At 46.2% G+C, this 26952-nt stretch overlaps 1 protein-coding gene across 2 annotated transcripts in view; it reads right to left on the bottom strand.

The window, feature by feature from the left end:
• LOC137435135 (zinc finger X-chromosomal protein) overlaps positions 1–26952 on the bottom strand; it is a 95933-nt gene that overhangs the window by 15158 nt on the left and 53823 nt on the right. For both annotated transcript variants that reach the window (XM_078784600.1, XM_078784601.1), the window contains exons 3-5: positions 18660–18806; positions 17127–17267; positions 16733–16879 (exon numbers count right to left, since the gene is read on the bottom strand). In XM_078784600.1, the coding sequence (XP_078640726.1) occupies positions 16733–16879; positions 17127–17267; positions 18660–18806 (435 nt within the window). The remainder of the gene's footprint in view (positions 1–16732; positions 16880–17126; positions 17268–18659; positions 18807–26952) is intronic.

Raw genomic sequence — 26952 nt, forward strand, 5'->3', positions numbered from 1 at the left:
AATTTTGTAGGATTCCCTACGGGGTCACTAACGGGGTCTCGTGCTTCCAACGGGGATTGATGACATTATATCCAGAGAGCAGCTAAAAGACGTATTCGTGTACGTTGACAATGTCACAGTCTGTGGCTGGGATCAGGTGGATCATGATTCGAACTTACTGCGCTTCTTAGACGTGGCTCAGAAATACAATCTGACCTTCAACGAGGATAAGTGTAGCTATTCAGTCAACACAGTATATCTCTTGGGGTACACCGTGACTGGAGGGGAGATGCGACCTGATTCGGCTGGGCTGCAACCTTTGCTCGATATGGTCCCTCCTGTTGACCGCACTGCGTTGCATAGAGTCATAGGTCTGTTTGCTCATTATTCCAAGTGGGTTCCATGCTTTTCAGAGAAGATAAGACCACTGGTAGAATGTAAAATATTTCCACTAACCTTGGCCGCTAAGGCTGCCTTTCAACAACTGAAAGACGATATAGCGAGTGCTGTGGTTACCTCGATTGACGAGACTGTTCCTTTCATGGCCGAGACAGACGTCTTGGACAGCGCTATTGCAGCGACACTCAATCAAGCTGGAAGGCTGGTCGCTTTCTTTTATAGGACTTTGTCTGACAGTGAGAAGCGACATTGTGCCATCGAGAAGGAAGCTTATGCAATTGTAGAAGCGGTCAGACGGTGGTGCCATTTCCTTATAGGAAAGCATTTTCAGCTGATTACGGACCAGCAGTCCGTCGCTTTCATGTATGACGGTTGGCACCCGCAGAAGATTAAAAATGAGAAGATCGCTCATTGGCACGTTGAACTAGCCGACTTTAGCTTTGACATTGTGTATAGACCGGGACGTGATAATCTGGCTGCTGATGCTCTATCTCGACCGGTCTGTTCTGGAATGACCATCGGCAAGTTATGTGATTATTCATGAATCGCTTTGTCACCCGGGGGTCACTCGAATGGCCCACTTTGTGCGGAGTAGGAATCTGCCTTTTTCTATAGATGAAGTCTGGTGTTTACTTAAGACGTGCTCCGTGTGCGCCGAGATTAAACCGAGTTTTTATCGACCACCTATGGGAACTCTGATTCATGCCAGAAGGCCTTGGGAGCGTTTGAACGTGGATTTCAAAGGTCCGTTGCCTGCGGCAGGAACGCGCCGATATATTCTTACAGTTGTCGACGAGTACTCACATTTTCTGTTCGCCTTTCCGTGTGTGGATATGTCATCAGCATTGGTTATTGAATATCTTTAGCAATTGTTTTTAATGTTTGGATATCCCGCGTTCGTTCACTCAGATAGAGGTATGGTTTTTTGTCTCGAGAGATTAAACAGTTTCTTCAGGATTGAGGTGTAGCCTCTAGCTGTACCACGGCGTACAATCCTTAAGGCAATGGCCTGGTGGAACGGTATAACGGGATTATTTGGAGAGCCTATAAAGGGATTATTTGGATGGCCGTGTCAATGAGCTTGAAGTCACGTGGTTTGCCTCCGCAGCTGTGGGAGCGCGTATTGCCTGATGCACTGCACGCTATCTGTTCACTACTGTGTACAGCCACGAATGAAATGCTGCATGAGCGCTTGTTTCAATTCCAGCCACGTAGTGCTAGTGGTCAAGCGCTGCCCTCTTGGTTGTCGGAGCCCGGTCCGGCTCTCCTGAGACGAGCGGTCAGACAAAGTAAATATGAGCCATTGGTGGATCGCATGGAAATCCTACACGCAAATCCGGAGTACGCTCACGTAAGGTTGCCTGATGGACGCGAGACTACCGTATCAGTCCGACATCTCGCACCTTGTGGAGAAGGAAATCAACAAGTTGCTGACGACAAGGGAGACGGAATCTTGGTTTCCCCCATCAAAATAGAGTTGCAGCAAGGATCGACCGGGGATAAAGTGATTAATTTGTCATCGGTGTCAGGTGTCAGGTGTCATCGGTGTCAGGAAGCCCTCAAAGAAAGCGGTCTGATGAGGATAATCCTCCTTTTGCGAGATCCGGGGATCCGGGGACTGAAGGGATTTATCGGACTCATGCTGGAAGATTGTGCCAATCGCCTACTAGTTTTGGTTGGTGGAGCTCTGCACTCTGTTACGTTGATTTCTTGCTTATTTGCTATTTGTTGCTAGCTTGTTTTTAACAGAGGGAGAATGTCATGAAATATGAAGAAGAAAATTTGGTTGTAGGATGGCACTGAGGAGTAGATATAACGGAATGCCACGTAGGAAGGAGGAGAGTTGGCTTCGTTTCTGTATTCTGTGACCAGACACTTGAGTAAGGTATGATGGGAAATGTTAAATGGTTATTTGCTTGCTTATAGATTAGTTGGAAATGCTATTTTGTTCTTTCTCTGTAGTTCTAATATTATTCTTTTATTCTGTGTTATAGGGTATGTGGAGATAGATTTCAATAAAGCATCACATCTGGAAAAGAGGTCTCGGCTTGATTTCATAACACACCCCAATCGAGCTACTCCGCCAGTGAGTCAAATAAGGCCACGCCACCCTAACTTTCTTAGCGTCACTGTGCTTCCTCTCGGGAAGGGGAGGGTTAGCACTAGAGATAGGCTAGAGGGAGTAGAAGAACCAGGAGGGGTAAATATAGTTTAGGGGAACCCAGTTTAGGTGAGGATAGCTTAGTTTAGGATAGATTAGGGCGTGGCCAGCTTTCTTGCCGGCCCGCCTAGCTACATCTCCCACCTGCAAACTTGCTGTACCATCACTTGTCCACTGGCCTGCAAGATTAACCAACTTTGCCTTCCTGTACTTTACCTGCTTTAGCCCTGTGCCTTGACATCCTTTACTGTCTGCCATTACTACCACATGGTAGCCATGTACGTCCTGCCCACAGGACTCACAGAGCATGTTTAGGGGGAAACTCGGCTGTTCGGGGCCAACAACAGGACAATGAACTCGGCCACGGGATGAGAGGGGACAGCCTAAGAAGTAATGAACCTTGTCACAATTTCATTTCAATGCTATTTTGTGGGACATTTACCCACAGGCCACACATGATCCTTGTTCATTTATGAAGAACTAGCAGATAAAACGGTTCCACTGGGATGTTCCAAGGGAATTCGTTTCCAATAAAATGTGGAATACTTCGGGAGTTCGACAGCAATGTCCTTTGACATAATAATGGAAGGGACCTGTGAAAATTTCAAGGAATGTAAAATGTGCCTTCAAGTCCTCAACCCCTTTCTTCTTCTTCAAGTCCTCACCTCCCCCGCCCCCCCCCCCCTGCCCCAGCCCTACGTCTTCGAACCCTCCTCCCAAATCCCAAGTCATTAAGCCTCACTCTAAAAACCCCAAGTCCTCCATTAAAAACCTCCATCTCCCCCAAGCCCTCTCCCTCCCACAGATCTCCCGATGTCCCTGCTCTCAAATGTTGTGTTTGTGCTTCCTCTTCTCTCCCCATCTTGTCTACTACTCCCCTTATTATATGTTTTGTGTGTCTGATTTTTTTTGTGTGATAAATGTTAGCTCTTTCACGAGCTTCGATCCTGTATACAAAAAAAAAAAAAAAAAAAAATCTCCCTGCCAACCCTAACGTTTTAATATCCCTCCTGCCCTCCACACTCCAAGCCTCACATGTGCATAAAACGAAAGTGGAAGCATGGGTAAGGAGTCCCAGGTTCCGTTTACAAGGGAATTTGTTTCCAATGGATGGTGGAATTATTATGGAGATTGCTATAAATATCCTTTGACAGCATAATATTGACTACCTGTTAAGACTGCTGAGGTTTCCTGGTGAAGTAAATAGATGGAAAGGTAATTATACTGTACATTGACAGAATCGACGGAATAGTTTGTTCATATATTTTTTATAAATACAAACTTGTGTTTATAAACACAAACTTGTAAACACAAATTGACAGAATCGTAGTGCGAGGGCATCTACCCGTTGTCGGTTTTCGGGTTGTCCGTCCGTCCGTACGTACGTGCTAAACCTCGTTTTTCTCAGCAACCACATGTTCAATTGAGATGAAACTTTCAGGGTATGAGTGACACCTGAGGAGTTTAGAAATGTTAAGTACTTGATGGGCTTAGTGAAAGGATGTGTAGGAAATGTTCTCAACACGGTGGTAAATCATGGTATACGCCCGTCCGGGATTACAATAGGTGGGAACTTTACGTAATTAGAAACCATTGCCAACACTGTCCTGTTCAGATCCCAGGTGGACGTCAGAGAAAGGGGGAGGGAGGAGGGCAGTGTTGCGGGAACGGTGATAGGGGGGTGACACATGTAAAATAGATTTGTTATGCCCTTAACAAAATGTCTCACATAAGTGTGTGGCTTCTGTGTAAAATGATGGGGCATGTATGTTCAGAAGCTGATAAACATGACCCTTCCCTTCTGTAATATGTATGTGTGAAACTGCAGAACTTCTGGAAAAAGGAAAGTAACGAGCAAAACGACTCTTTATTAGGAGGTTGGAGGAGTCCAGGGGAATGCCCCCTGGAAAATGTTGAAAATTTGATATCAAAATGTACATTATGTGGTTGATCCTGTCCAAATTGTAACAAAAAATATGCAAATAAAAAAGTGATATTTGGGGGGGAATTTTTTTCATTCAACCTGAACATGCATAGTTGGGAAAAGTATTTTCAGCTGGTACAGCACTTTATCATCTACCATATAAAACACAATGTGTTTGTGTTTGTGTGTCTGTCCCCCTTCATAATGGTAGGTTTTAAAGGCTTTGAGTAGTGCTTTAGGAGGGATTTGAGTGTGTGGGGGAGGAGTGTGGGTGTGGGGGGTGGGGTTAATGGGCAATCTTTGAACACGACTGTGTGTCCACTGGTTAAAAGACCTAAAAGACTCTGAGGACCCAAAATACCCTGTAGACTGTTAAAGACACAAAAGACCATGAAGACCCAGAAGACCCCAATGACTCTGAAGATCCAAAATACCCCGAAGACCCAAAATACCGCGAAGACCCAAAATACCCCGAAGATCCAAAACACCCCAAAGACCCAAAATACCCCAAAGACTGAAAAGACCCTGAAGACCCAATGGACCCCAAAGACCCAGAGGATCTAAAAGACCCTGAGGATCCAAAAGACCCAAACAACCCCAAGGTCCCAAATGACTTAGAGGACCAAAAAGACCCCAAGGACTCAGAAGACCCCCAAGGACTCAGAAGATCCAAATGACCCAAGGACCCAATGGACCCCAAACACCCAAACTACCCTGTAGACTGCTAAAGACACAAAAGACCATGAAGACCTCCCTCATGAAGACCTTCCTCCCATGGAAGGAAGACCATGAAGACCTTCCTCCCTCCAGGTCTTTAAAACAGCTGTTCACCACCATCTCTTATCTTCCCCCATCCAAAACCTTGATCTTTTCTACCCCCGCTAATTCACCCCAGATCCACCTTGTTTGAAATTCCAACTTCTTTCCTGGAAGTCCTGGCAGTGTCCATATGTTTTATACCTCTCCCACCCCCCCTGCCCATGCCTCCCCCCCAAAGCCCTCTCCCTCCCACAGATCTCTCGATGTCTCCATGTCTCTCGGTCACTGCTCTCAAATGTTGTGTTTGTGTCCTTCCCCCTCTCTCCCCATCTTGTCTACCGCTCCCGATGTTATATGTTTTATGTGTCGGTTTGTCTTTCTGTGTGATTAATGTTCGCTCTTTCACGAGCCTCGATCTTGTATACAAAAAAAAAAAAAAAAAAAAAAAGACCAAGAAGATCCCAAGGACTCTGAAGACCCAAAATACCCCGAAGACCCCAAGGACCCTCAAGACCCAAAATACACCAAAGACCCAAAAAGACAGAAAAATCCTTGAAGACCCAATGGACCCCAAACACTCAAAATACCCCGAAGACCCAAATGACCCTGAAGACCGTTAAAGACTCCAAAGACCCCAAAGACTCTTAAATACCCAAAAGACCACAAAACCCCAAAAGACACTGAAGACCCCAAATTCCCCAAAGACCCAATAGACTGAAAAGGCCCCAAGACACTTAAAGGCCCAAAAGACCCAAAATTCCCCAAAGACCAATAAAGACACAGAAGACCCAAAACACTGAAAAGACCCCAAGACCCTTAAAGACCCATAAAGACCCCAAAGACCCAAAACACTGAAAATACCCCCAAGGCCCTTAAAGATGCAAAAGACCATGAAGACCCAAAATACCCTGAAGACCCAGAAGATCTAAAGACCCTTAAAGACCCAGAAGATCCTGAAGACTAAAAATACCCCGAAGACCCAAAATACACCAAAGACTCAAAATACATCAAAGACCCAACAGACCGAAAAGACCACAAATACCACAGAGACCCAAGATATCCCAAAGACCCTTAAAGACCCAAAACACCCCAAAGACCCAAAAAAATCGAAAAGACCCAGAAGACCAAAAAGTCCTTGAACACCCAAAATACCCTGAAGACCCTTACGACCCCACAGAACCAAACAATCCAAAACACCAAAAATACCCTAAAGACCCTGAGGACCCAGTGGAACCGAAAGACCCAAATTACCCCAAAGACCCAATATACCCCAAAGACCGAGATGACCAAAAAGACCCAAAAGACTCAAATGACCTAAAATACCCGGAAGACCCAAATGAACCAGAAGATCCCAAGGATGCAAAAGAGCTTGAGCACCCAAAAGACCCAAATGAACCAGAGGACCCAAAAGATCCTTAGGACTCTGAAGACCCAAAAGAAGAGTAATTATGTCTTTTACATTGGAATTGTTGACAGTGGCTTGCAAACCGAGCCTCAAGGTCGGTGTACGGAAGCGTTTTTTTAAAATCACAATAAATACACGGCAGCGTAGGGGGTTGAAATTCGCAGAACGTGGCGTGCAAAGTGTGCAGAGTAAACCGAGTGTTAATTTACGTCTGTAAGATATCTAATAAATAAACAAGATATAAGCACACCTGACACTAGGCCCAGGCTTCAGACTTTGGCACGCTCACGCGGCTGCACCGTCAAATATACTGTTCCAACCTGTCATTTTTGACGGGCTTTATAATAGTCATAACATAAATGAATACTGAATACCACATGCTTTTCCAGGACTTTTTATACACTAGTGGGTCTGATTGTCCATTGGACCAAATTTTCATTGGACTGCAGGGCCCTGTAGCATACCTACCTGCTGTACTGCTCGAGTATTAGCTTGCCTTTCACCAGGCCCAGATGTGCTTGGGCCATGATGGGGATTATACGTTCGTTTTTATTATTCCCAAATGATGCTATTATTGTTGTTTTTAATAAACTCAACATCAAAATAAACTTTTCAAATCTTTAGAAGGACACTCATTGAAATCCTCCACGCAAAAATGAAAATTATTTGAACACAGAGGTAAGTTCAGCTATCTTTACTAAACATGTCAATAAACAAGAGGTTGCCTCAATCACAAAAAAGCAAAAAGCATGAACATCACAAGGGGTGGTGCGAAAAAAGTCACAGGCACTGCAACACAAAGGCATGCACCTGAATACAGTCAAAACAAAATGACACAGGAATAGACACAACACTCCTAACAGTCAAGGACAGAATGACAGCAGTCCTCAATATTGTGTGTGTCCTCCCTGAGCTGTGATGCAGGCTGTACACCTCCGACGCATGCTCTGTACCAGGCGTCTGATACGGTCTAGGGGAAGTCTGTCCCACTCCTCCTGCAATCCTTGAATGAGCATTTGCCGATTGACAGCCGTTGATCTCCTCGATGCAAGACGTCGACCAAGCTCATCCCATAAATGCACAATGGGATTGAGGTCAGGGGAATAAGACATCCAAGGCATCTAGACATCTAGGCTTCAACACCCTGTTCCTGGAGGAAGTTGGCGGTCAGGCGAGCAGCATGGGATTGAGCGTTGTCCTGCTGGAAAACTGCGATGTCAGGATGAGCCTGGAGAAATGGCAGCAGATGAGGTCTCAAAACTTCATTGACATAACGCTGACTAGTGAGATTGCCTTCGATGACGACCAGAGGTGTCCTGAAACTGGTGGAAATGCCGGCCCATACAATCACACTGGGTCCTCCCCAACGATTGATCTGGCGAATACAGCATGATGCATACCTTTCCCCGCCTCTGCACCATATCCGTTAACGCCCATCAGCAGCATGGAGGAAAAACCTGGACTCGGATGTTGGGCAATGGTTCGCTGGCTTACACCAGCCTCAAGCATCCCAATTGCCCTTAAACGTTGTTCAGATGTCAGTAGTGGCATCTGAATTTTCTTAATGTTTCCCCTGTCAGAAGCCTCTAGAGAGTGACTATAGACAGCAGTAAATGAATGTCTAACCACGAGAACTGAAGGATTTCATTATGAGGGTCATTATTAAAATTTCAAAGCGAAAGATCCCTATACAGAACCACTCAAGCATGCCATTGTTGATCAACCAGGTGATTGAAGTGAAGTTCTCGATACATAATCAGCCATTACAATTGAAGAAACGTGTTTGTAAAGCTGCACATTTCAAAAAATGAAAGTGATAAGTTTCTTTTGATGTTCATTGTATTATTACTATTAATATGGGAATTCTTCCTCATTCTTTGTACAATAGTAAATTAGCTGAATCAACTCAGGAGTTCATGGCAATCATTTTGGTGTATCACACTCCACATCAGAAAGCTGTGGAGTGTGATACACCAAAACACACATGATAATGAGGGAAATACACACGTGACAAAATCCACATGTGATAAACCAAACAGACACACACACACACACACACACATACACACACACACACACACACACACACACACACACACACACACTCTCTCTGTGTCATGCGTCACATACTGGAGCGGTTTACCAGAATCACCCTTGCTCGTGCTGCAAAAGAAGAGCATTCACTACCCCCTTTAAACTCGTGTGTTACATAGTGGAGAGTGGAGGGGAAAGACATGATAGGTAAAATGGCCTCCTCCTGTGTCAACATCCCTTGTTCAGATTTATTGGTCTCGTATCAAAGTGGGCACAAACGTCACCGCAACCAAGAGACATCATCAGGTTTAGTATTTGTGTGCAGCAGAATCGCGTCTTTACTTTATGCAATGTAAAGACGGCACCTCAGTATTTTCCATGAAGTTCATAGGAGACAGTGATGGGAAAATCCAATAATGGCCGCTGTTTCCATATTTACTGATGTAGACAGACGTTCTCCTGCCTGGCAGACATCTGATCACAGTAACGTGCTTGCAAGTTTTTGTACCCGACTAACTTCTATAAAAATAGCTCATAAAAACTACCAGAGGAGTCATTCACATAATCGTGGTCATGATACGTTGGCAGTACACCCCATCCGGATGAAATGGGTAAAGAAACGAATCAGCATATGGGAATAGCATCTCAATTCCCTATAATCATGGCATGCTTTTCTGATGAAAATACAGAAACCTCCGTATGGGTTGTTACAAAAAAAGGATTTCTGTGCTATACGGAAGGAGATTCACCCAAGAATATGCCAAAAGACCTTCCACCATTCCTCCCTCAATCCTTTAAAATGCTGCCTTCGTAATCTGTCTATCCGTGCCAGCTCCACAAGCCACCAAATTCCCCCTCTAGAGGAAGGCAATAAGTTAAACAGGACCTTACGGAAGGTAAGAGCCCCACCGACACTACAGACTCAAGGAGCGCAAACAGCAAGACACCACTAGAAGCGACGAGAAGCGAGCCAATGGCCGTGCAGCGGTGCACAGTCACTGGGTAATAAAAGGCCGTTGGAGGAACAGTTCCGTTCGTAGCCAGTTCAGTCAAGTCGGGAGCTGCGTGAGACAGTTCACTTTGTCAGCTCCACAGTATGAGTGCAGTTCTGGTCCCACGGAGCTAGCTGACGACAGAGAAAGAGTGAGAGAGAGGTGGACGAGGAGACTGAACTACACTCTGAATATCAGTCAAGGAGAAGCATGTGGTGGATTGGCTGGTCGCCACAAGCCCGGATGTGACCACAAGCCGGGCGAACCTAAGCACGTCATATCCCTCTCTCACCGGGACCATAAAAGCCAGACGTCGCTACCCCATGCAATCATCGCGTGGCGACCAGGTTTTTCAGTTTTGTGACCTCTGTCCAGGTCTTCCTCTTCATGGTGCAAGAACCATTAGTTAAGGTACTACCTTAAGTTGTTGGAGTCTCGTGGGCATGTGAGGATCTATACCTGCATGAATAACTGTCAAAGTGTTGCTTCCTTGTCCTTTGCATTGTAATAAACCCTGTTTTCTCACCACTGCATTGCCGGCTTGGTGTGCTGCTTGGATTTGGCATCTTATAACCACAGCACGATTCAAAACCCACGGTAAATGGAAATTGGAGCTAAACCCTCAGGCGGTTTAAAACAGCAGCAGTTAATCCTGGGTAATCATTCAGCCCCCGTCCTTTGAGATGGGCGAACCGGCTGTAGGCGACAGATCTCGTTAAGAGTTTCTGTATGTCTGAAACCGAAGTAAATATCTGTTCAGCTTTCACGGCGGATGGCCTCTGAGAACTATTCGCCACTAAATTGGTGACAGTTCAGGTGGAAGATTTGACCACATGTCTACCCATGGTCCACCGTTACACTACTAAGGAGAATTACTTTAACTACTGCACGACTATTTTATAACATGTCATGCTGTCGATCAAATGTGGAATTGTTGTTTACCAAATTGATCCAACAAATGCAACATTTTCAAGCCTGGAAAATCTCAGTGTCGCCCTCCCTGTCACTTACTAAGAACAGTCAAACAAACTCACCCATCTATTTCCATGATCAGCTACTGGAAGAGGTTCAGTCTCTTAAACTTATAGACTGCAGCATCAGCCAAGACATATCCCTGGGGTGACCATATAATACATCTGGCATCAAAAGCCAGTCACAGACTGGGCATCCTCCATCGATCCAAGTCTCTCCTTGAAAAATCAAAACCCACAACCGACAAGGGCTTTATTCATAGCTCAATAAACTACACTATCCCGTCTGTGATGGCGCCCCCACTTAACACCTGCCTTTCCTGGATTCTGTACAATCTAAAGCTCTCAACATTAATTAGGTTGTGGGATTATCATTTAAAATGTGCAGATGATCTGGTGTTGATTGCAGAAAGTATGGATGGACTGAAGGAGAAGATGAACAAGTGGAATGAATGTATGGAGACAAAAGGTCTGAAGGTGAATATCGGAAAAACGAAAGTGATGGCAAGTGGTAAAGCATGTGGTGAGGTGGAAAGAACTGGAAAGTGGCCGTGTGCTGTGTACAGGAAGGGTGCCGGAGTGAATTCCATTCAATGTCCAATGTGCGCTGAGTGGGTTCATCAAAAATGTAGTGGTTTGAGAGGGTCATTAACCAGTGTGGCAGCTACATTCAAATGTAAGGTGTGCACAGAGGGAGCTGCAGATGGAGGAAATGTTGAGTTGGATCTTGGAGACGGCATGAAGCTGGAAGGTGTGAAAACATTTTGTTACCTAGGAGACATGCTGAATGGAGAAGGTGGATCAGACTCGGCAACGGTTGCTCGAGTGAGATGTGCATGGAAGAAGTTTCGGGAACTGAGTGGCGAGCTGACGAGGAGGGGAGTGTCGTTGAAGCTGAAGGGAAAGGTGTATGCTGCATGTGTGAGAAGTGTTATGATTTATGGGAGCGAGACGTGGGTAATGAACGTAGAGCAGCAACGAAGGCTGGAAGGGGTGGAAATGCGAATGGTTCGGTGGATGTGTGGAGTATCGTTGAGAGAGAGGAAGACAAATGATGAATTGCAAAAGATGATGGGAATAGAGTCAGTGATTGATGCTGTGAAGAGAAACAGGTTGAGATGGTTTGGTCATGTGTTGAGGAAGGATGAAAGTGACTGGTTGAGAAGAGTGATGGAAATGAATGTAGAAGGAAGTAGAGGATGGGGAAGACCGAGAAAGACTTGGCTAAAGATGGTCGAAGAAGAAATGCGGGCAAGGGGGTTAATAAGGGGAGATGCAGAAAATAGGGCAAAATGGAGAACATAGTCATGGGGACCGCAAGGCTAACCCCGGCTCTTGCAGGGAAAATGGCCTTAAAATGCCTGTTGTTGTTGTGTTGATTATCATTTTAAAAGTTTTAGGTTTTGAGTTATGTGACCCCCCTCTCCCTCTGCCCCTCGCTCCCCTCCCCTTTCTCAGGGAACAAACTACCTGAAAATTTGAAGAGATAGTTATAAATTTGAAATTTTTTTGCTTAGAAAGACAAGCAAACTCATCAAGGCCAAATGTTGCACATCAATTAGGAAGAACTAATTTAAAATTACAATAAAAAACAAAACAGCACTCTCTGTTGACCAAAATCGGGAAACTGCACAAACCAATGGAGATTGTTATTTTAATATCATAAAATTCATGTTACGGTGATTTTACTGTTTTATTTCTTCCTCCGTGGTTAAATAATCTTAGAATAACAATGAAAAAATGGTGCGCAACTTTTGTTTTCAGTTTTGTTTTTAATCATCATCAGAGTCCAGTTTATCATTTATCAGAGTTCTATGTGGTACATGGAGCTGAATATTTGCAATAATACAATGACAAGTCTGTGCAGGAAATAATGTGTTGTTGACAAGAGCATCGTCCCTTAGCATTGGCAAGTGGTGCCTTACAGTTAAAAAAAAAAAAAAAAAAAATTAAAATTAATGCGTTCAAGCACACTAACAAAACCACAGTGCAGGTGGCAGATCTCCCCAGATTATGATCCTCAACAACCCTCCATCCATGACCATTAGGAACAGTAATGTCGACAAATTGCTCTAAGCATCTGGTTTGAATGGCATGCCTGATAATTTGCCCTCCGAAGATGATTTTCAAAAGACTGTCGTAGGTGGCATGCTTCAGCCTTAGTAACCATCAGGAATACATCGTGCTGACCTCAGAATAGCCTTGGCCATACAAATTTCAAATAAATCTCAATGTGTTGAATCAGATCTGGATTTTCAGATCTGGACACCTTACTTTTCCCCTTTCCACAGAAAGCACTGCAAGCAGCAGTCACACCCTGTAAAACAGTGAAGGCATCACTTGTTTCTTCTCAATGATGATATTTTGCACAGCTGTCAAGTTAATTGTATGTTTGTCCTTTCCTTTTCTGGAGTGAAGCAGCATCGATGCTCCTATTTTTATGGGCTTTAGACACCCTGATGACAAACACATTGGTGTCCGGGTTTTTAATCACAACATGGGATGTTGAGGTGTCAGAAGATTAATAAGTTGTGGATGGTCGAACAGTTGCTGCATATTGACAGTGTAGGAAGAGCCACGTATCTGCCTCTTCATGGTTGCATTCAAGTTCTGAAATGGGCTGAACAATCGTAGCACCGCTGACATCTTTATGCGAATGACATTTACCACCATGAGAAATAAATACATTAACTTTACAGAGCCAATTTGCTGTACGTTTACTCCATGTTTGGAACCAAACGTAGACAAGTAGCACCTTGTTCTCACTGTAAGACAGGAACTTCTTCCACTGTTGTGATACTTTTTCACCATCCTCATATTTCAGTTAGCTGACTACCTCATGACACTCTCCAACCTCTTTCAGCATGCTTTATGCTAATATTTGGGGAGGTATCAAGAACAAAGTCACTTTGTACACCTTTGGCCATCTATCTATAATTCCAGTAATCTCTGTCTGTCTGTCTGTACGTTTGTTTGTTTGTCTGTGACCGCTGTTTCTCGACAACTACCGGTCCGATATACTTGAAACTTGCCAGGTATATTGCTGGGGACCCGAGGATGTGCCTTTTCAAGGTTTCATATTAATCGGACAATTACTTACCGAGCTATGTCCAAAAAACGATTCAACCAATCAGAGAGCAGCGAACGATCGCGTGTGCCGAACGTGGCGGGCACACTCTGCCTCGGATGGCACATTTGAGAGCGTATTCATTTATTTCACGTTTGCAAACTATGTTGGCGTTAAACTATGTTTTACAACTAATAAAAACGAATTTGCGATTCATTCGCTTTCCTGCGCGTTTGTGTACGCGATGGCGATTTCTTTACCAAACTCCGGAAGCCGTTCGCTTTGGACCGAACCATTGCATGTAAATAGAGGGGGGGGATTGTCACCACTCGCAAGCCGTTCGCTTTGGACCAAATGATTTCATGTAAATAGAGGGGGGGGGATATAATTTTAGATATAGATATAGTACGGGCAATGCCCTAGTATTAACAATTGGTTCAACAGATGATCAGCCAACAAAACCCAATGCAGCAGGAACACTTCTCTGGGGAAGCCCCTGCAGCATTGCCATCCCATTAACCATCAAACTGCTACTTGAGACACTATCCAAGACTGGTGACGGCACAACGTTGGATACAATCTAGTGTATAAAACTGGCCTTTGTGGACTGATTACGAAAACCATTCAAACTTGCCAATGACAAAGGCAATGAGCCCAAGTTGGATGTTACCATTTTTGGAATATCCAACTTTCTGCCAGTGCCAATGTTGAGGTCTTTGAAATAAGTTTATGTCTGCTTCGAGTAACCCTTTCCCCTTTATTCTCGATCTTGATTTCTCGTTTATAGCGCGGAATGGTTTGATATTTTGCCTGGATTAATCTTTGTGCCTGTGGATACGACCCTATACGCTGTGAGGTGCAGTAGTGCTGCGCCTTGGACCGGGGTTCACCTTTGTGCCTGTCGACACAGCTCAACACTCTATAAGGTGCAGTAGTGCTGCGCCTTGGGCCTGGTTTTATCTTTGTGCCAGTGGACTCGGCATGGTATGAGGTGAGGTGCAGTAGTTCGACAGGGTGGGCGGGAGGCCCTGCACGGCGGGAGGCTGGCGGTCCACGGGTGTGAGGCTTGGTAGCGATTCTGAACAGGGAGGATTGCGTGAGGGAGACGAGGGGGAATTCACGAGGGAGACTAGGAGGATTGCGCAAGGGAGATGAGGATCGAACTGAGTGGTGGGAATTGAGTGTGAAAAGCATTTACTGTGATTACTTTCAAATGTTATGTTTTTACTTTGGCTTGAGTGCCTTGAGGGTGGGGAGGGAGGAGGGGAGCGAGTGGAGAAAGAACGGTGTGTTTTGTGTGTGTGTGTGTGTGTGTGTGTGTGTGTGTGTGTGTGTGTGCGTGCTCGCACACAGGAATATGATAACAGCCTAGGGTAAGAGGTCCAGCAGGTCAGCCAGGGCAGGACTGCTGATTGATGACCTGAGTGTCCCAAACCAATCAAGATGGTACTTGCTCTGCCAGGTGAGCAGCGGTTCAGAAGTGAGGTTTGGCTAGGTAGTTTGAATTTGGGATCAATTGGGGGGCAGAGGGGGTTGAGGTGGCAGAGATGATGCAGAGAAGGAGGTTGGAAGTGTTATGTGAGCAGGAGACCAGACAGAAAGGGGACAGGGTGATGAGGTGGTAGGAGGCTACAAGCTGTTGCACGAGGGTGGGGATGGAAGGAGTAATGGTGTAGGAATAATAGTATCGGCTATAACACGGCCAGCTATAACAGCAAGAACATCCTTGTAATCTCTCTTTGCGATGGCACTTTCAGGGTAAATTAACTCTCGCCATAGGGTGGAACATTGACGGAATTTGGTGTGGCTTATAGCCCTGAAATGAATCAATTTACTGCTCGAATCAGAAATGATGTGTACACAAAAACAAAAGGGTAAATCGTATTCATCTTTGCCAAAATGTGCTTTGAACAAAGAACTTGGCGAAGACGCCATTTGACTTCCATGTTCATGACGAACGCTATAATGAATAGACCTCAATGGATAATTGTGTGAAGTCAGGAATGAGTGGAATGAGAAATGTGCTGCGATTGGACTCTAGGGTCATGCAAATTTTATAACAATTTTTGAGGTTTGCATAAAAATGTGCAACTTTTAGGCTCAATGATGTTTACATTTAGTGTTAGTGAAATGCACTTTTCCATGTGCCGAGATTTTGCATCCAAAAATAAATTTGTTTGATTCACAATTTCAGAGAACTCTGGGTTAGGGTTAGGGTTGGGTTAGGGTTGAGATTATAAAATTCCCACAGTATCGTTTGCATCATTGCTTAGATGTGGTGTCAAAGCATGCAACCATTTTTTCCCCACAAGATGATGAAAGGCCAAACTCCCAAACAGGGATATATATTTAAGCATACAAATATGGAGGAATTTTTGTCCATCCCGTTTTGTCCACACCATGCCACTCATATTCCCCTGTATCTCCATTTCCCCTCACCTCCTTCCATCCTTATTTTCATTCTTCATCCACTACTCTCACACCCTTGCAAGAATAAATTACTAACTAGTAATAGGCGTCCACAACCACCATGTTGTGGAACATCGGCCGAGGCCCTCACTTTTTTTTTTTCCACCCTCACTCGCTTTTAAATTTGCTTCCACCGCAACCACTTGAGTGATTGATGTGAAACTTTCCAATTAAGATTTTTTTTTTTACAATGTTACATGATGATTGCATGGAAAATGTGCCCGGCATTCCAAAAAAAATAAAAATCTGTGTTTTTCACGTATGAGGAATAGATGGCCTCGACCTCGCTTCACTCAGCCTCTGCTGAATTAGAAACCCCAAAAGACTTGAAGCATCTCTTCCAATCTCTTAAAAATAAATAAAATAAATAAAACCCCTTCATGCTCACATGGTGTGCGGGATATGAAAATGTCCTAATAGTGTTGTACTTTATGTAATAAGCCGCTGTATGAAAGTATATAATGCCAAAGTATTAATTGTGCTCCCACCACTGCAAGTTACATTTACATTTCTACCTCGTCTGATGAAGAAGGGTGGGAGGGGTTAGGAGGGAAGGAAGCACCAATTCATACCAATATCCTCAATCTCAGATACAGGATCCTTCATGCCCATGCACACGATCTTGTCACGTGGAGTAAGTGCTGCGGTGCTTTGATCCAGCACATCCACAGTCTCTTGCGTTATTTGCACATCCCCTGGCTCCACTGTCACGCTTCCTCCTGCATATGTGTCACCCAACACACAACAATGCAACAAAGCAAAATAATCTGATCGAACATTTTGAAGGATGAATCAAAGAGGAACATCATGTCTTACGATTGATCAAGCAATTATCAGGAGCCATCGTGAGGTCAAAATATTCACCGTATAAAACTAACAGCACTTTCTTAATAATGGTATAATAGCAGCATTCCACAAGACATGTATATGAACTGTATAGTATCACTGGGCATGATGCCCACATACCCAGATTGTCTTCCGCGCCCTCTGCCTTGAAGATGTAAACTTTTATAACCTCGGGGCATATTCCACCTTCGTGGGTATCCTCGCCGACTGCCTTCAGGCTCTGCGAGTCACCTGGTTCCATCTTTACAGGCTCTGTGGGAACTACAAAATAGCATGCATTAATTGTTGTGTACATAGTTGAGGCTCGTGGAAGAGCTGGTACGCTGAACGGACCTGGACATAACAGACAAAAACAGGACGCAAAAGATGCATGCATAGAGAAGGAAACTCCAAGGAGGAAACACTTCTCCATATTTAAGAGTGATTTGGGTGGGGTTAACGAGGGTAGAAAAGATCATGGTTTTGGAATGGGGATGATCTGAGATGGTGGTGAACAGCTGTCTTGTAAACCTAAATGTAAGAATTAGATTGAAGAGGATGTGGAAGTTGATTCTACAGGTGGGGAAAAAGATGAACAAATGAGTGGAGGTAAGCAGTGATCTTGGATTTAGGTAGTTTCACCAGAAGGGGCTGATGGTGGACCTTGCAGATCCTGCAGAAACCTGTGGAGGGTTAAATCACAGAAAGAGCAGCAGAGGGTGCAAGACCAAATAGGAGGCGGGAGAAGACAGAGACAACTGACCTGTCTGTGATGGCTAAGTTGTTAACCCATAGACAACTTCATCGCGGGAGATTCTAATACTTTTCGACCTTGGTTTCCATGGCATCAAGCTGAGCAAGGTGCAAGGCAGGAGAGCCAGCCCAGAGAGACAGCAGTAATCCATCAAGTTGTCAATGAAGGCCTTGTAGGTGGATAGGAGTTCAGATGTGTCAAGGAAGGACTTTCTATGATGGAGAATGCCCAGTTGGCAGCTGGCTTTGGAGGCCAATGTTGAAATGTGGTTTGCCCAATAGAGATCATGGCTTGACCAAGAAAGATCATGGCTGATATATAATGAGACCCATGAGTTTGGTATACAAGCATGACTCACTGATATACATATTTGTTGTTGTTGTAGGAGGAGAAATGAAGGAAAACAACCAAATGGCAATGTCTGGGATGTCTGAGACCATCAATGTCCTATCTAGGTACAATCATCTTATTAGAGCATAACTGGCTGATATACCGAGGGAATTAACAACTCTCCCCCAAGTTTCCATTCCCATTTGTCCTCCACTTTGTTTTTCCTCAGAATGAGCAGGTGGCTTTGTCTAGTTATGATTATCGGAATTTTGTTTGTTTATATAAACATACTAATATGAAGAATTCAAAGAGTGGGATGCAATACCCGTGGGGTGCTGTGTTGTAAATATCCAAACCAAACAACCCATTTTCAAATCAAATGTCATAACATTTCTTAGATCATAAGCATCACTTATAAATGTTTGAGGCTAAAACTCCAAAAAGAATAAAAATGAAAACTCAGTTTTCAGAATGGAGGTAAAACAAACACTCCTGTCAAGTGAGTGCTCACAGAGGAGGTGAAACCAAAAACAAATAAATAAAATAAGAATTTTCAACCATGTGCTAACTGTGCACCAATCCACACTTACTGTATAAAAGGTAATCCTCACAAGACTTTTCCTCTGAGGCTGGTTTCAAAGTAACGGATGAGCTCGGTTTCAGCGTCGGTCCTGGAAGCGGTACCAGACGCTCCAATGTGTCCTCCACCACCATTTTCTGTTCCTCACCAGGAAGTTCTGGAAGCACACAGTATCCAGATAAGGCCAAAACACTCATGAAACGTCAATTCACTTCTACTTGTTCCACTGCAGTATTTGGCTGAAAACAAATTCCCAAGTGGCATGCCTTGTGGTTTACACATTAAAACAGCTTTACACATTAGCTCATTGCAATCATGACCGCTTCAACATGTTGATGGCCATTTGGTCAATTTCTTGATGACCTGACCACCAAGTGTCATGTTCTAATCACAGTAAGATCTCTTGGCAGGTATGGTAAGCATTGCACTTGTCTGAGACGTTTTCATTTGTCCTCCAGCAACGCTATTTTACTAACTTGCGGCTGTCCTTACGACCTACACCAGGAAGTGCCAGTTGCCTGCAGCTTGCACATCTTGAATCAGTGATTGAGCTAGATGGGACGACATACGGCGTTTCGTCCTTGAACCAGCTCACCCAGAGAATTGCGGTTCTGCAAGGGCTTTTTCTGGGCTGCAACATCGTGCCCTGAAGCAGAAATTATTCTGGCACCTCCATCTAATCATTTGACATTGTTGGCCTGCACATCCCAATGCATTATCATTCCTAGACTTGTGAACTTTTATACATAATATGTATTACCGTTTCCACCAAGCATATATACAATGTGTTGCTCTTGCCATTGTGAAAGGAAATTTTTCTCGGGTGTTTCCATTTCTTTTTCTTCATTCACCTCACTGCATATTTTCTCATTTCATTTGTGGCCAAATTTGGTTTCATTATGATTTCGTTTAGAATTTCCCCTGTTGTCAGTGAAAAACTCATGGATGTTTAAATTTCATGATGCCTCCGTTGACAAGTCGCCAGAGGCATTATGTTTTCAGGTTGTCCGTCCGGCTGTCAGTCCGTCCGTCCGTCTGTGATAGGTTTTCGTTACCGCGATAACTGGAGAACGGGCGAAGGGATCTTGGTCAAACTTGGTGCAGATATGTATAATGAGGTAAAGATCAACTGATTAGACTTTGTCATAGGCCAAAGGTGAGAGGTCATGTTAGGTAAAAATCCTGCTACCATCATAACCTGTGAACAAGTGATGGGATTCTGACCAAATTTGGTACACTTATGTAGAATAATGTAAAGATGAACTGATTAGATTTTGGGGTCAATAGGTCAAAGGTTAAAGTCTGTAATATATATATAACTTGAGAACGGCTGAAGTTATCTAATTCAAACTTGGTACAGGTATGTATAATGATGTAAAGAATAATATTATTATTCTTTATTCTTAAATTTTGGGGTCAATAAGTCAAAGGCTATAACCTCAGACCGGCTGAAGTGAACCAATTCAAATTTGGTACACATATGTACACTGTAGTGAAATTATACCAAGGTGAACCCAGGGATGCTCGCCACGAAAAAGGGGGGGCCGTCTATAAGACCCGGGACACTCGGGGCGTGCGGACACTCCGGCGGGACTCACTGTGACATTATCCAGTAGTTGAATGGTATGTACGCCCCAAAGGCTGCGCTGCGCGAACCATTGTTATATCGAAGCTACCTTTGCTGTGCTTGAAATGCTCTGATTTAATGCCTATTGTTGCATGTATTGTTACAGGAGATATTATCGATCTAAATGATATTAAAGCCTACACTGAGGAAAGTCGTGTCTGCGCTTGATTTTCACGACATTTAATATCATTTATTTCGCCATGGCTGACCACAAGATGATCGTGGTTCCGATTCTCGGTGCCGACCCTCTGGCTGAAGGATCTGCATCGGAGTTTGCTCACTGGCTCAACACGCTGCAGAACTACTTCGCTGCTCACGAGACGGAGCCAACCGCTGAGATACGGCTGTCCGTCTTACAGTCCAAGGTCCATCACACTGTGTACAAGACCATTTCTCGATTTGTGACGTATGATACGGCCCTGGCCGAGCTGAAGCGCCTTTACATAAAGAAACGGAGCGCTGTGCACGGCCGGCATCAACTCTCTCAGCGACGGCAGCAACCGTCTGAATCGATCGATCGCTATGCGCAGGAGTTGCGCTATTTATTGGCAGATTGTGTGCAGGACGTCCGGACTCATGAGCAAGTTCAAGACGATTTGCTCCGAGATGCATTCATATCCGGAATTAGTTCTGGAGTCTTGCGGCTGCGTCTCTTGGAGGTCGCGGAGCTGACATTTACAGAGGCACTACGGCTGGCGCGCGTTTATGCAGATGCTCGACAACAATTGACCGCCTATGATAACCCACGAGTCGTGGCGGGGACCTCGCAACTCGCGCGACCCGAGAGGGCCATCGCCGAGGATACGGAGGAGGACCCAACCACCACGACGGCCGAGTCCCTGGGTGCTCCGGAAGCGGACTCCGCATCCGGCCTCACTGCAGCTGCCGCTGCCCGGCCACGGCTTGCCCGGTATGCAAAATGTTATTTTTGTGGCAATCGGCAGCATCCCCGGACTGAATGCCCGGCCCGAGAGGCGACCTGTCACCTCTGCTCCACTAAAGGCCATTTTGCAAAAGTCTGCAGAAAGGCCGCCCGGGGCACGCATTCCCGAGCGACCTTGAATGTGCTCATCGCTGAACCAATGGATCGAGCACCGGACGGGGCGCCTTGCACAGCTTTGATGAGCCGCCCTCCTCCTCGCGGGCCTCTGGCTTCTCGCCCGACCTTGGTGAGATACGTCGGGCCGCCGAAACAAATGGCGCAAACGCGACCGGTCACAAAGCATCTAACCTTGACTGGCGTGCAAACGCCTCCTTCAAACAAGCGACATGCGCCCACTTTGGAATTGCCTCTCGAGGTGCGGCAAACGCAGCACGTGACTCGAGCGCCATCTGATGACAGCTTTTGCGAATTACATGCTTCCCTTCTGGCATGTCCAGCTGCTGATGGCAGAATTCTTTCTCACGTGGCTCGAGCGCCATCTGGCGGTAGCTCTTGCGAATTACATGCACCCGCTTTGGCATATGACTCTGCAGATGGCAGAATTCTTTCTCACGTGGCTCGAGCGCCATCTGGCGGTAGCTCTTGCGAATTACATGCACCCGCTTTGGCATATGACTCTGCAGATGGCAGTGAACTTTCTCCCGTGGCTCGAGCGCCGTCTGGAGGCTTCTCTCACGACTACTCCACACCCACTCTGGCAAATGAAACTACCGAAGAGCCAACTGACTTCAATGCTCCTGCTGAGGCCCGAAGGATTGCAGCCGGCGTGGGATCCACCCGCGAGGCGCGATCTTCTCGCCCGGCCGGAACTATACCTGCCGGGTCTGCCGGCCTAGCGCAGGCCTTCATTCCGCTCATGGTCGCGGGCGTTGTTGCGCAAGCTTTAATTGATACGGGATCCACGGATAGTTTTATTGATCAGCGTCTCGTGCGACAACATGGGTGGCCGGTTCTCGGGACAACCCGCCGGATCTTCATGGCATCTCAGGGACTTCGGTTGAGCACAAAAGGGGCGTGTCGATTGAAACTTGTGATAAATGGGCGCACGTTCCCGGACGTGTATCTCATGGTATTACCGGCCTTATGCGCTGACGTTCTGTTAGGACTTGATTTCCTTAAGCGGCATGGTCGTTTAGAGATGGACTTCGGAGGGCCGGACACGCTCGCTGTGTGTGCCCTCGCTCAAATGGACATGGAGCCACTCTCACTGTTCCCCAACCTGACCACTGATTGTACCCCTGTGGCCATCAAATCGCGGCGCTACTCTCGCGCGGACGCGCAATTCATTGCGGAGGAAACGGCCCTGCTCTTGAAGGACGGTATCATAGAACACAGTAGGTCTCCGTGGAGGGCCCAAGTCTTAGTGGTGCGGAGTGAGGCTCACCGCAGGCTAATGGTAATCGACTATTCGCAAACGATTAATCGCTTTACACAGCTGGATGCCTACCCATTACCGGGGATGGACGCCCTGGTACGCCAGGTGGCCCTGTATTCCGTTTATAGCACTCTCGATCTACGTAGTGCGTATCATCAAGTCCCCATCTCTAGGGCTGATCGCGTCTTTACGGCCTTTGAATCGGGTCAGCGGTTGTACCAGTTCACGAGACTTCCTTTTGGGGTAACGAACGGCGTCGCTTGTTTTCAGAGAGCTATGGATGACCTCGTTGCGAAGGAGCATTTGACGGATGTCTTTGTCTATCTGGACAATCTTACGGTTTGTGGGTACGACCAGGCGCATCACGACGCTAATCTAAAACGCTTCCTCGAGGTTGCGCGGAAATATCGCTTAACCATGAATGAGGCGAAGTGTCAATACTCTCTACGCACGGTAGACCTTCTGGGGTACACCGTGACCCATGGCTCCGTCTCTCCAGATAAGGAGCGTCTGCGCCCTTTGCTCGATATGGCTCCGCCTAGCGATCGGGCTTCGCTGAAACGCGCTCTAGGGCTGTTCGCCCACTACTCGAAGTGGGTGCAAAATTTCTCTGCTAAGCTCCGCCCCCTCGTGGCCTGCGACACTTTCCCCATGGGCCCGGCCGCCCTGGCGGCCTTCGAGGGCCTTAAAGTCGACATTGCTGGCGCCGCTGTCGCAACGATTGACGAGAGTGCCTCTTTCGTTTTGGAGAGTGATGCCTCGGACCATGCGATAGCGGCGACCCTCTCCCAAGGAGGCCGCCCTGTGGCTTTCTTCTCGCGGACTCTCACCTCCGCCGAGCGGAGGCATTCGTCCGTCGAAAAGGAAGCGTACGCGATCGTCGAATCTATTCGGCGATGGCGGCCGTATCTGCTTGGGCGGAGTTTCCAAATTATCACGGACCAACAGAGTGTTGCGTTTATGTACGACACCTTACATGCTCAGCGCATTAAGAATGAGAAAATCACCCGCTGGCGTATCGAACTCGCCGACTTCTGCTACACCATCAAATACCGCCCGGGGAAGGATAACCTGGTCGCTGACGCCTTATCGAGGCCGGCCACTTGCGCGGGGGTCGTAACTTTGGAGGGGCTGCGCACTTTGCACAGCACTATGTGTCATCCCGGGGTGACGCGCTTCGCGCATTTTGTGCGCGCGGGCAATCTACCGTACTCGATGGAGGACATCCGCCGCATCTGCCGTGATTGCGCGGTCTGTGCGGAACTCAAACCGCGTTTTTATAGCCCTCCCCTGGGGACACTCGTTAGGGCTACTAGACCGTGGGAGCGCTTGGCGATGGACTTCAAAGGGCCGCTGCCAATGTCGAGCAACTCTCGCTATCTGCTCACTATCGTCGATGAGTATTCCCGATTCCCCTTTGCTTACACGTGCGGGGATATGTCGGCTGCCACGGTTATTCGGTGCCTTCAGAATTTGTTTTCTATGTTCGGATATCCGGCCTACGTGCATACCGATCAGGGTGCGGTGTTCCTGTCCCAGGAAGTGAGGGGCTACTTGCTCCAAAATAATGTCGCTTCGAGCTACACCACCCCGTACCGGCCCCAAGCTAACGGACAGATCGAACGCTTTAATGGGATTATATGGCGGGCCGTCATGCTAAGCCTTCGGACCCTCGGCCGAGGCCTCGATAAATGGGCGTGGTCGCTGCCTGCCGCTCTAAACTCGATCCGGGCTCTCCTATGTACTGCCACCAACCAGACTCCTCACGAACGACTGTTCCACCACCCTAGAAGCTCCGGCAGTATCCAGTCTTTACCCAGCTGGCTCGCTGAACCGGGGCCCGCCTATCTCAAACGAGCGGTTCGCACTAGCAAGTACGACCCCCTTGTTGACAAGGTGCAGGTCCTCCAGGCTAATCCCGAGCATGCCCGCGTGTTAACGGCGGATGGCCGCGAGTCTACTGTCTCCGTTCGCCATCTCGCCCCATGTGGGGACGACGACAGGGATATCGACGAACCCGTCTACGAGTCTATGGACTCTATCGAAGCTTCCCCTATGGAACTACCACTGTTACTCCCGTCGTCCCCCGCTCCCGTGCCCGAAGGCGCAGGGGCGCCCCCTCCGACTCCGACCTCCGGCGGCTATTCCGACGCGGGGGACTCCGGGCTTGGGGACGCCGTGCCCGGTAGATTCCGAACACGAACTGGCAGGGAGGTTCGCCAGCCCGACCGCTACGGGTGGACTGACTGACGTGGATTGACGTGACCCTTTCATTTATTGCTGATGCTTGCCTGCGAACTGCCGAGCGGTAGTCTTGTTTTAACGACGGGGAGAATGTAGTGAAATTATACCAAGGTGAACCCAGGGATGCTCGCCACGAAAAAGGGGGGGCCGTCTATAAGACCCGGGACACTCGGGGCGTGCGGACACTCCGGCGGGACTCACTGTGACATTATCCAGTAGTTGAATGGTATGTACGCCCCAAAGGCTGCGCTGCGCGAACCATTGTTATATCGAAGCTACCTTTGCTGTGCTTGAAATGCTCTGATTTAATGCCTATTGTTGCATGTATTGTTACAGGAGATATTATCGATCTAAATGATATTAAAGCCTACACTGAGGAAAGTCGTGTCTGCGCTTGATTTTCACGACATACACCACCGGTCGAAAGTTTTAGAACACCTCAATTTTTCCAGTTTTTATTGAAATTTATGCAGTTTAATGTCTCAATGTACTCTGAAATTAAGCATAGAACAAATAAACAATTGGAGATGAAAACAGAAATCATAGAATCATTTTGTTTAACAAAATTTAATTAAAATTTTTGACTCGGCAAAGTAGCCACCTTTTGCAGATATAACCACCGAACACACTCGTGGCATTCTTTCTACAATGGATATCAAATATTGTTCAGGAAGTTCTTCCCAACACAGTTGCAGAAGTTCCCACAAATGTGTTGCACTTGTCGGTTGCTTTGCTTTCACCCTTCTGTCCAGTTCATCCCAAAAAAGCTCGATGGGGTTTAAGTCTGGAAACTGTGCTGGCCATTCCATGATTTGAAGCCTACCGTCTTGTTCTTTTCCTCGAAGGTAGTTTTGACATAGCCTGGAGGTGTGTTTAGGGACATTATCTTGCTGTAGGATGAACCCCTGACCAACTGGGCGTATACCAGAGGGTATTGCATGGCGCTGCAAAATGCTGTGGTAGCCCTTTTGGTTCAGGGTGCCAGTCACTCTGTGCAAGTCGCCGACTCTGGATCCAGCAAAAGAGCCCAGACCATCACGCTTCCTCCTCCATGTTTGACAGTTGGTGTCACACACTGAGGAACCATCCTTTCACTTACTCGATGGCGTACAAAAACCCTGCGTGATGAACCAAATATATCAAATTTTCATTAATCGGTCCATAAGACCTTCTTCCAGTCTTCAGTAGTCCACTGGCGGTGCTTCATGGCCCAGGCAAGCCTCTTTTTCTTATTTTGCCATCTTAGCAATGGCCTTCTTACTGCCACTTGACCTGTCAAACCTGCAGCTCGAAGTCTTCTTTTCACAGTTGAAACTGAGACTTGCTTACTTCGACCAGTGTTAAGCTGTGCTTGAAGCTGTTGTACTGTGAGCCGCCTATCACGCAAGCTGTTGACTCTCAGAAACTTGTCTTCTGATTTTGTTGTGGCTTTGGGTCTGCCAGACCTCTTCCTGTCAGAGTTTCCTCCAGTTTCCAAGTGCCTTTTGATGGTGTAGGAAACTGTACTCACGTGCACCTTGGCTTTCTTTGCAATTTCTCTAAAGGAAAGACCTACACTTTTAAGGGTTATAATGGTCTGTCTGTCTTCCTTTGTTAATTGCCTTTTTCTCGCCATTATGATCGCAATATACTACTTCCTGCAGTGCAATATTGTCCAAATAATGCTTCAGAGGGTGTAATAACAGTCTGTTCCAATACTGATTTTATACAGACAGGGGGTTTGTAATCAAGTAATCAGCAGAGGTTGGGACACCTGTAGGAATTCTTTGCATCAACTTTCAAGGCTAAATTTACTTACATTGCTGCAGAACAGCTGTAAGTTGTTAACCCATTACTTGTTCCCTGAAGAAGGCCTTTTTTACAATATAACTGTGTAATTTACATTATTTCCCCGTTTTTGCTAATCTAAACTCGTTTTTTAACCTCGAGCAGTTTACTGCTTACCTTTGTACCATTTCAGGTCATTCACTGGACTTGAATTGCTTAAATTTCAATAAAAACTGGAAAAATTGAGGTGTTCTAAAACTTTTGACCGGTAGTGTATATTATATTAAACTCCATTTGACCGGTATTACATTTTGGGGTCAAGAGAACAAAGTCTGTATTAGGTGTAT

The sequence above is a fragment of the Myxine glutinosa genome, chromosome 9 (assembly GCF_964187855.1).
Source record: "Myxine glutinosa chromosome 9, kmMyxGlut1.1, whole genome shotgun sequence".
Classification (NCBI taxonomy): Eukaryota; Metazoa; Chordata; class Myxini; order Myxiniformes; family Myxinidae; genus Myxine; species Myxine glutinosa.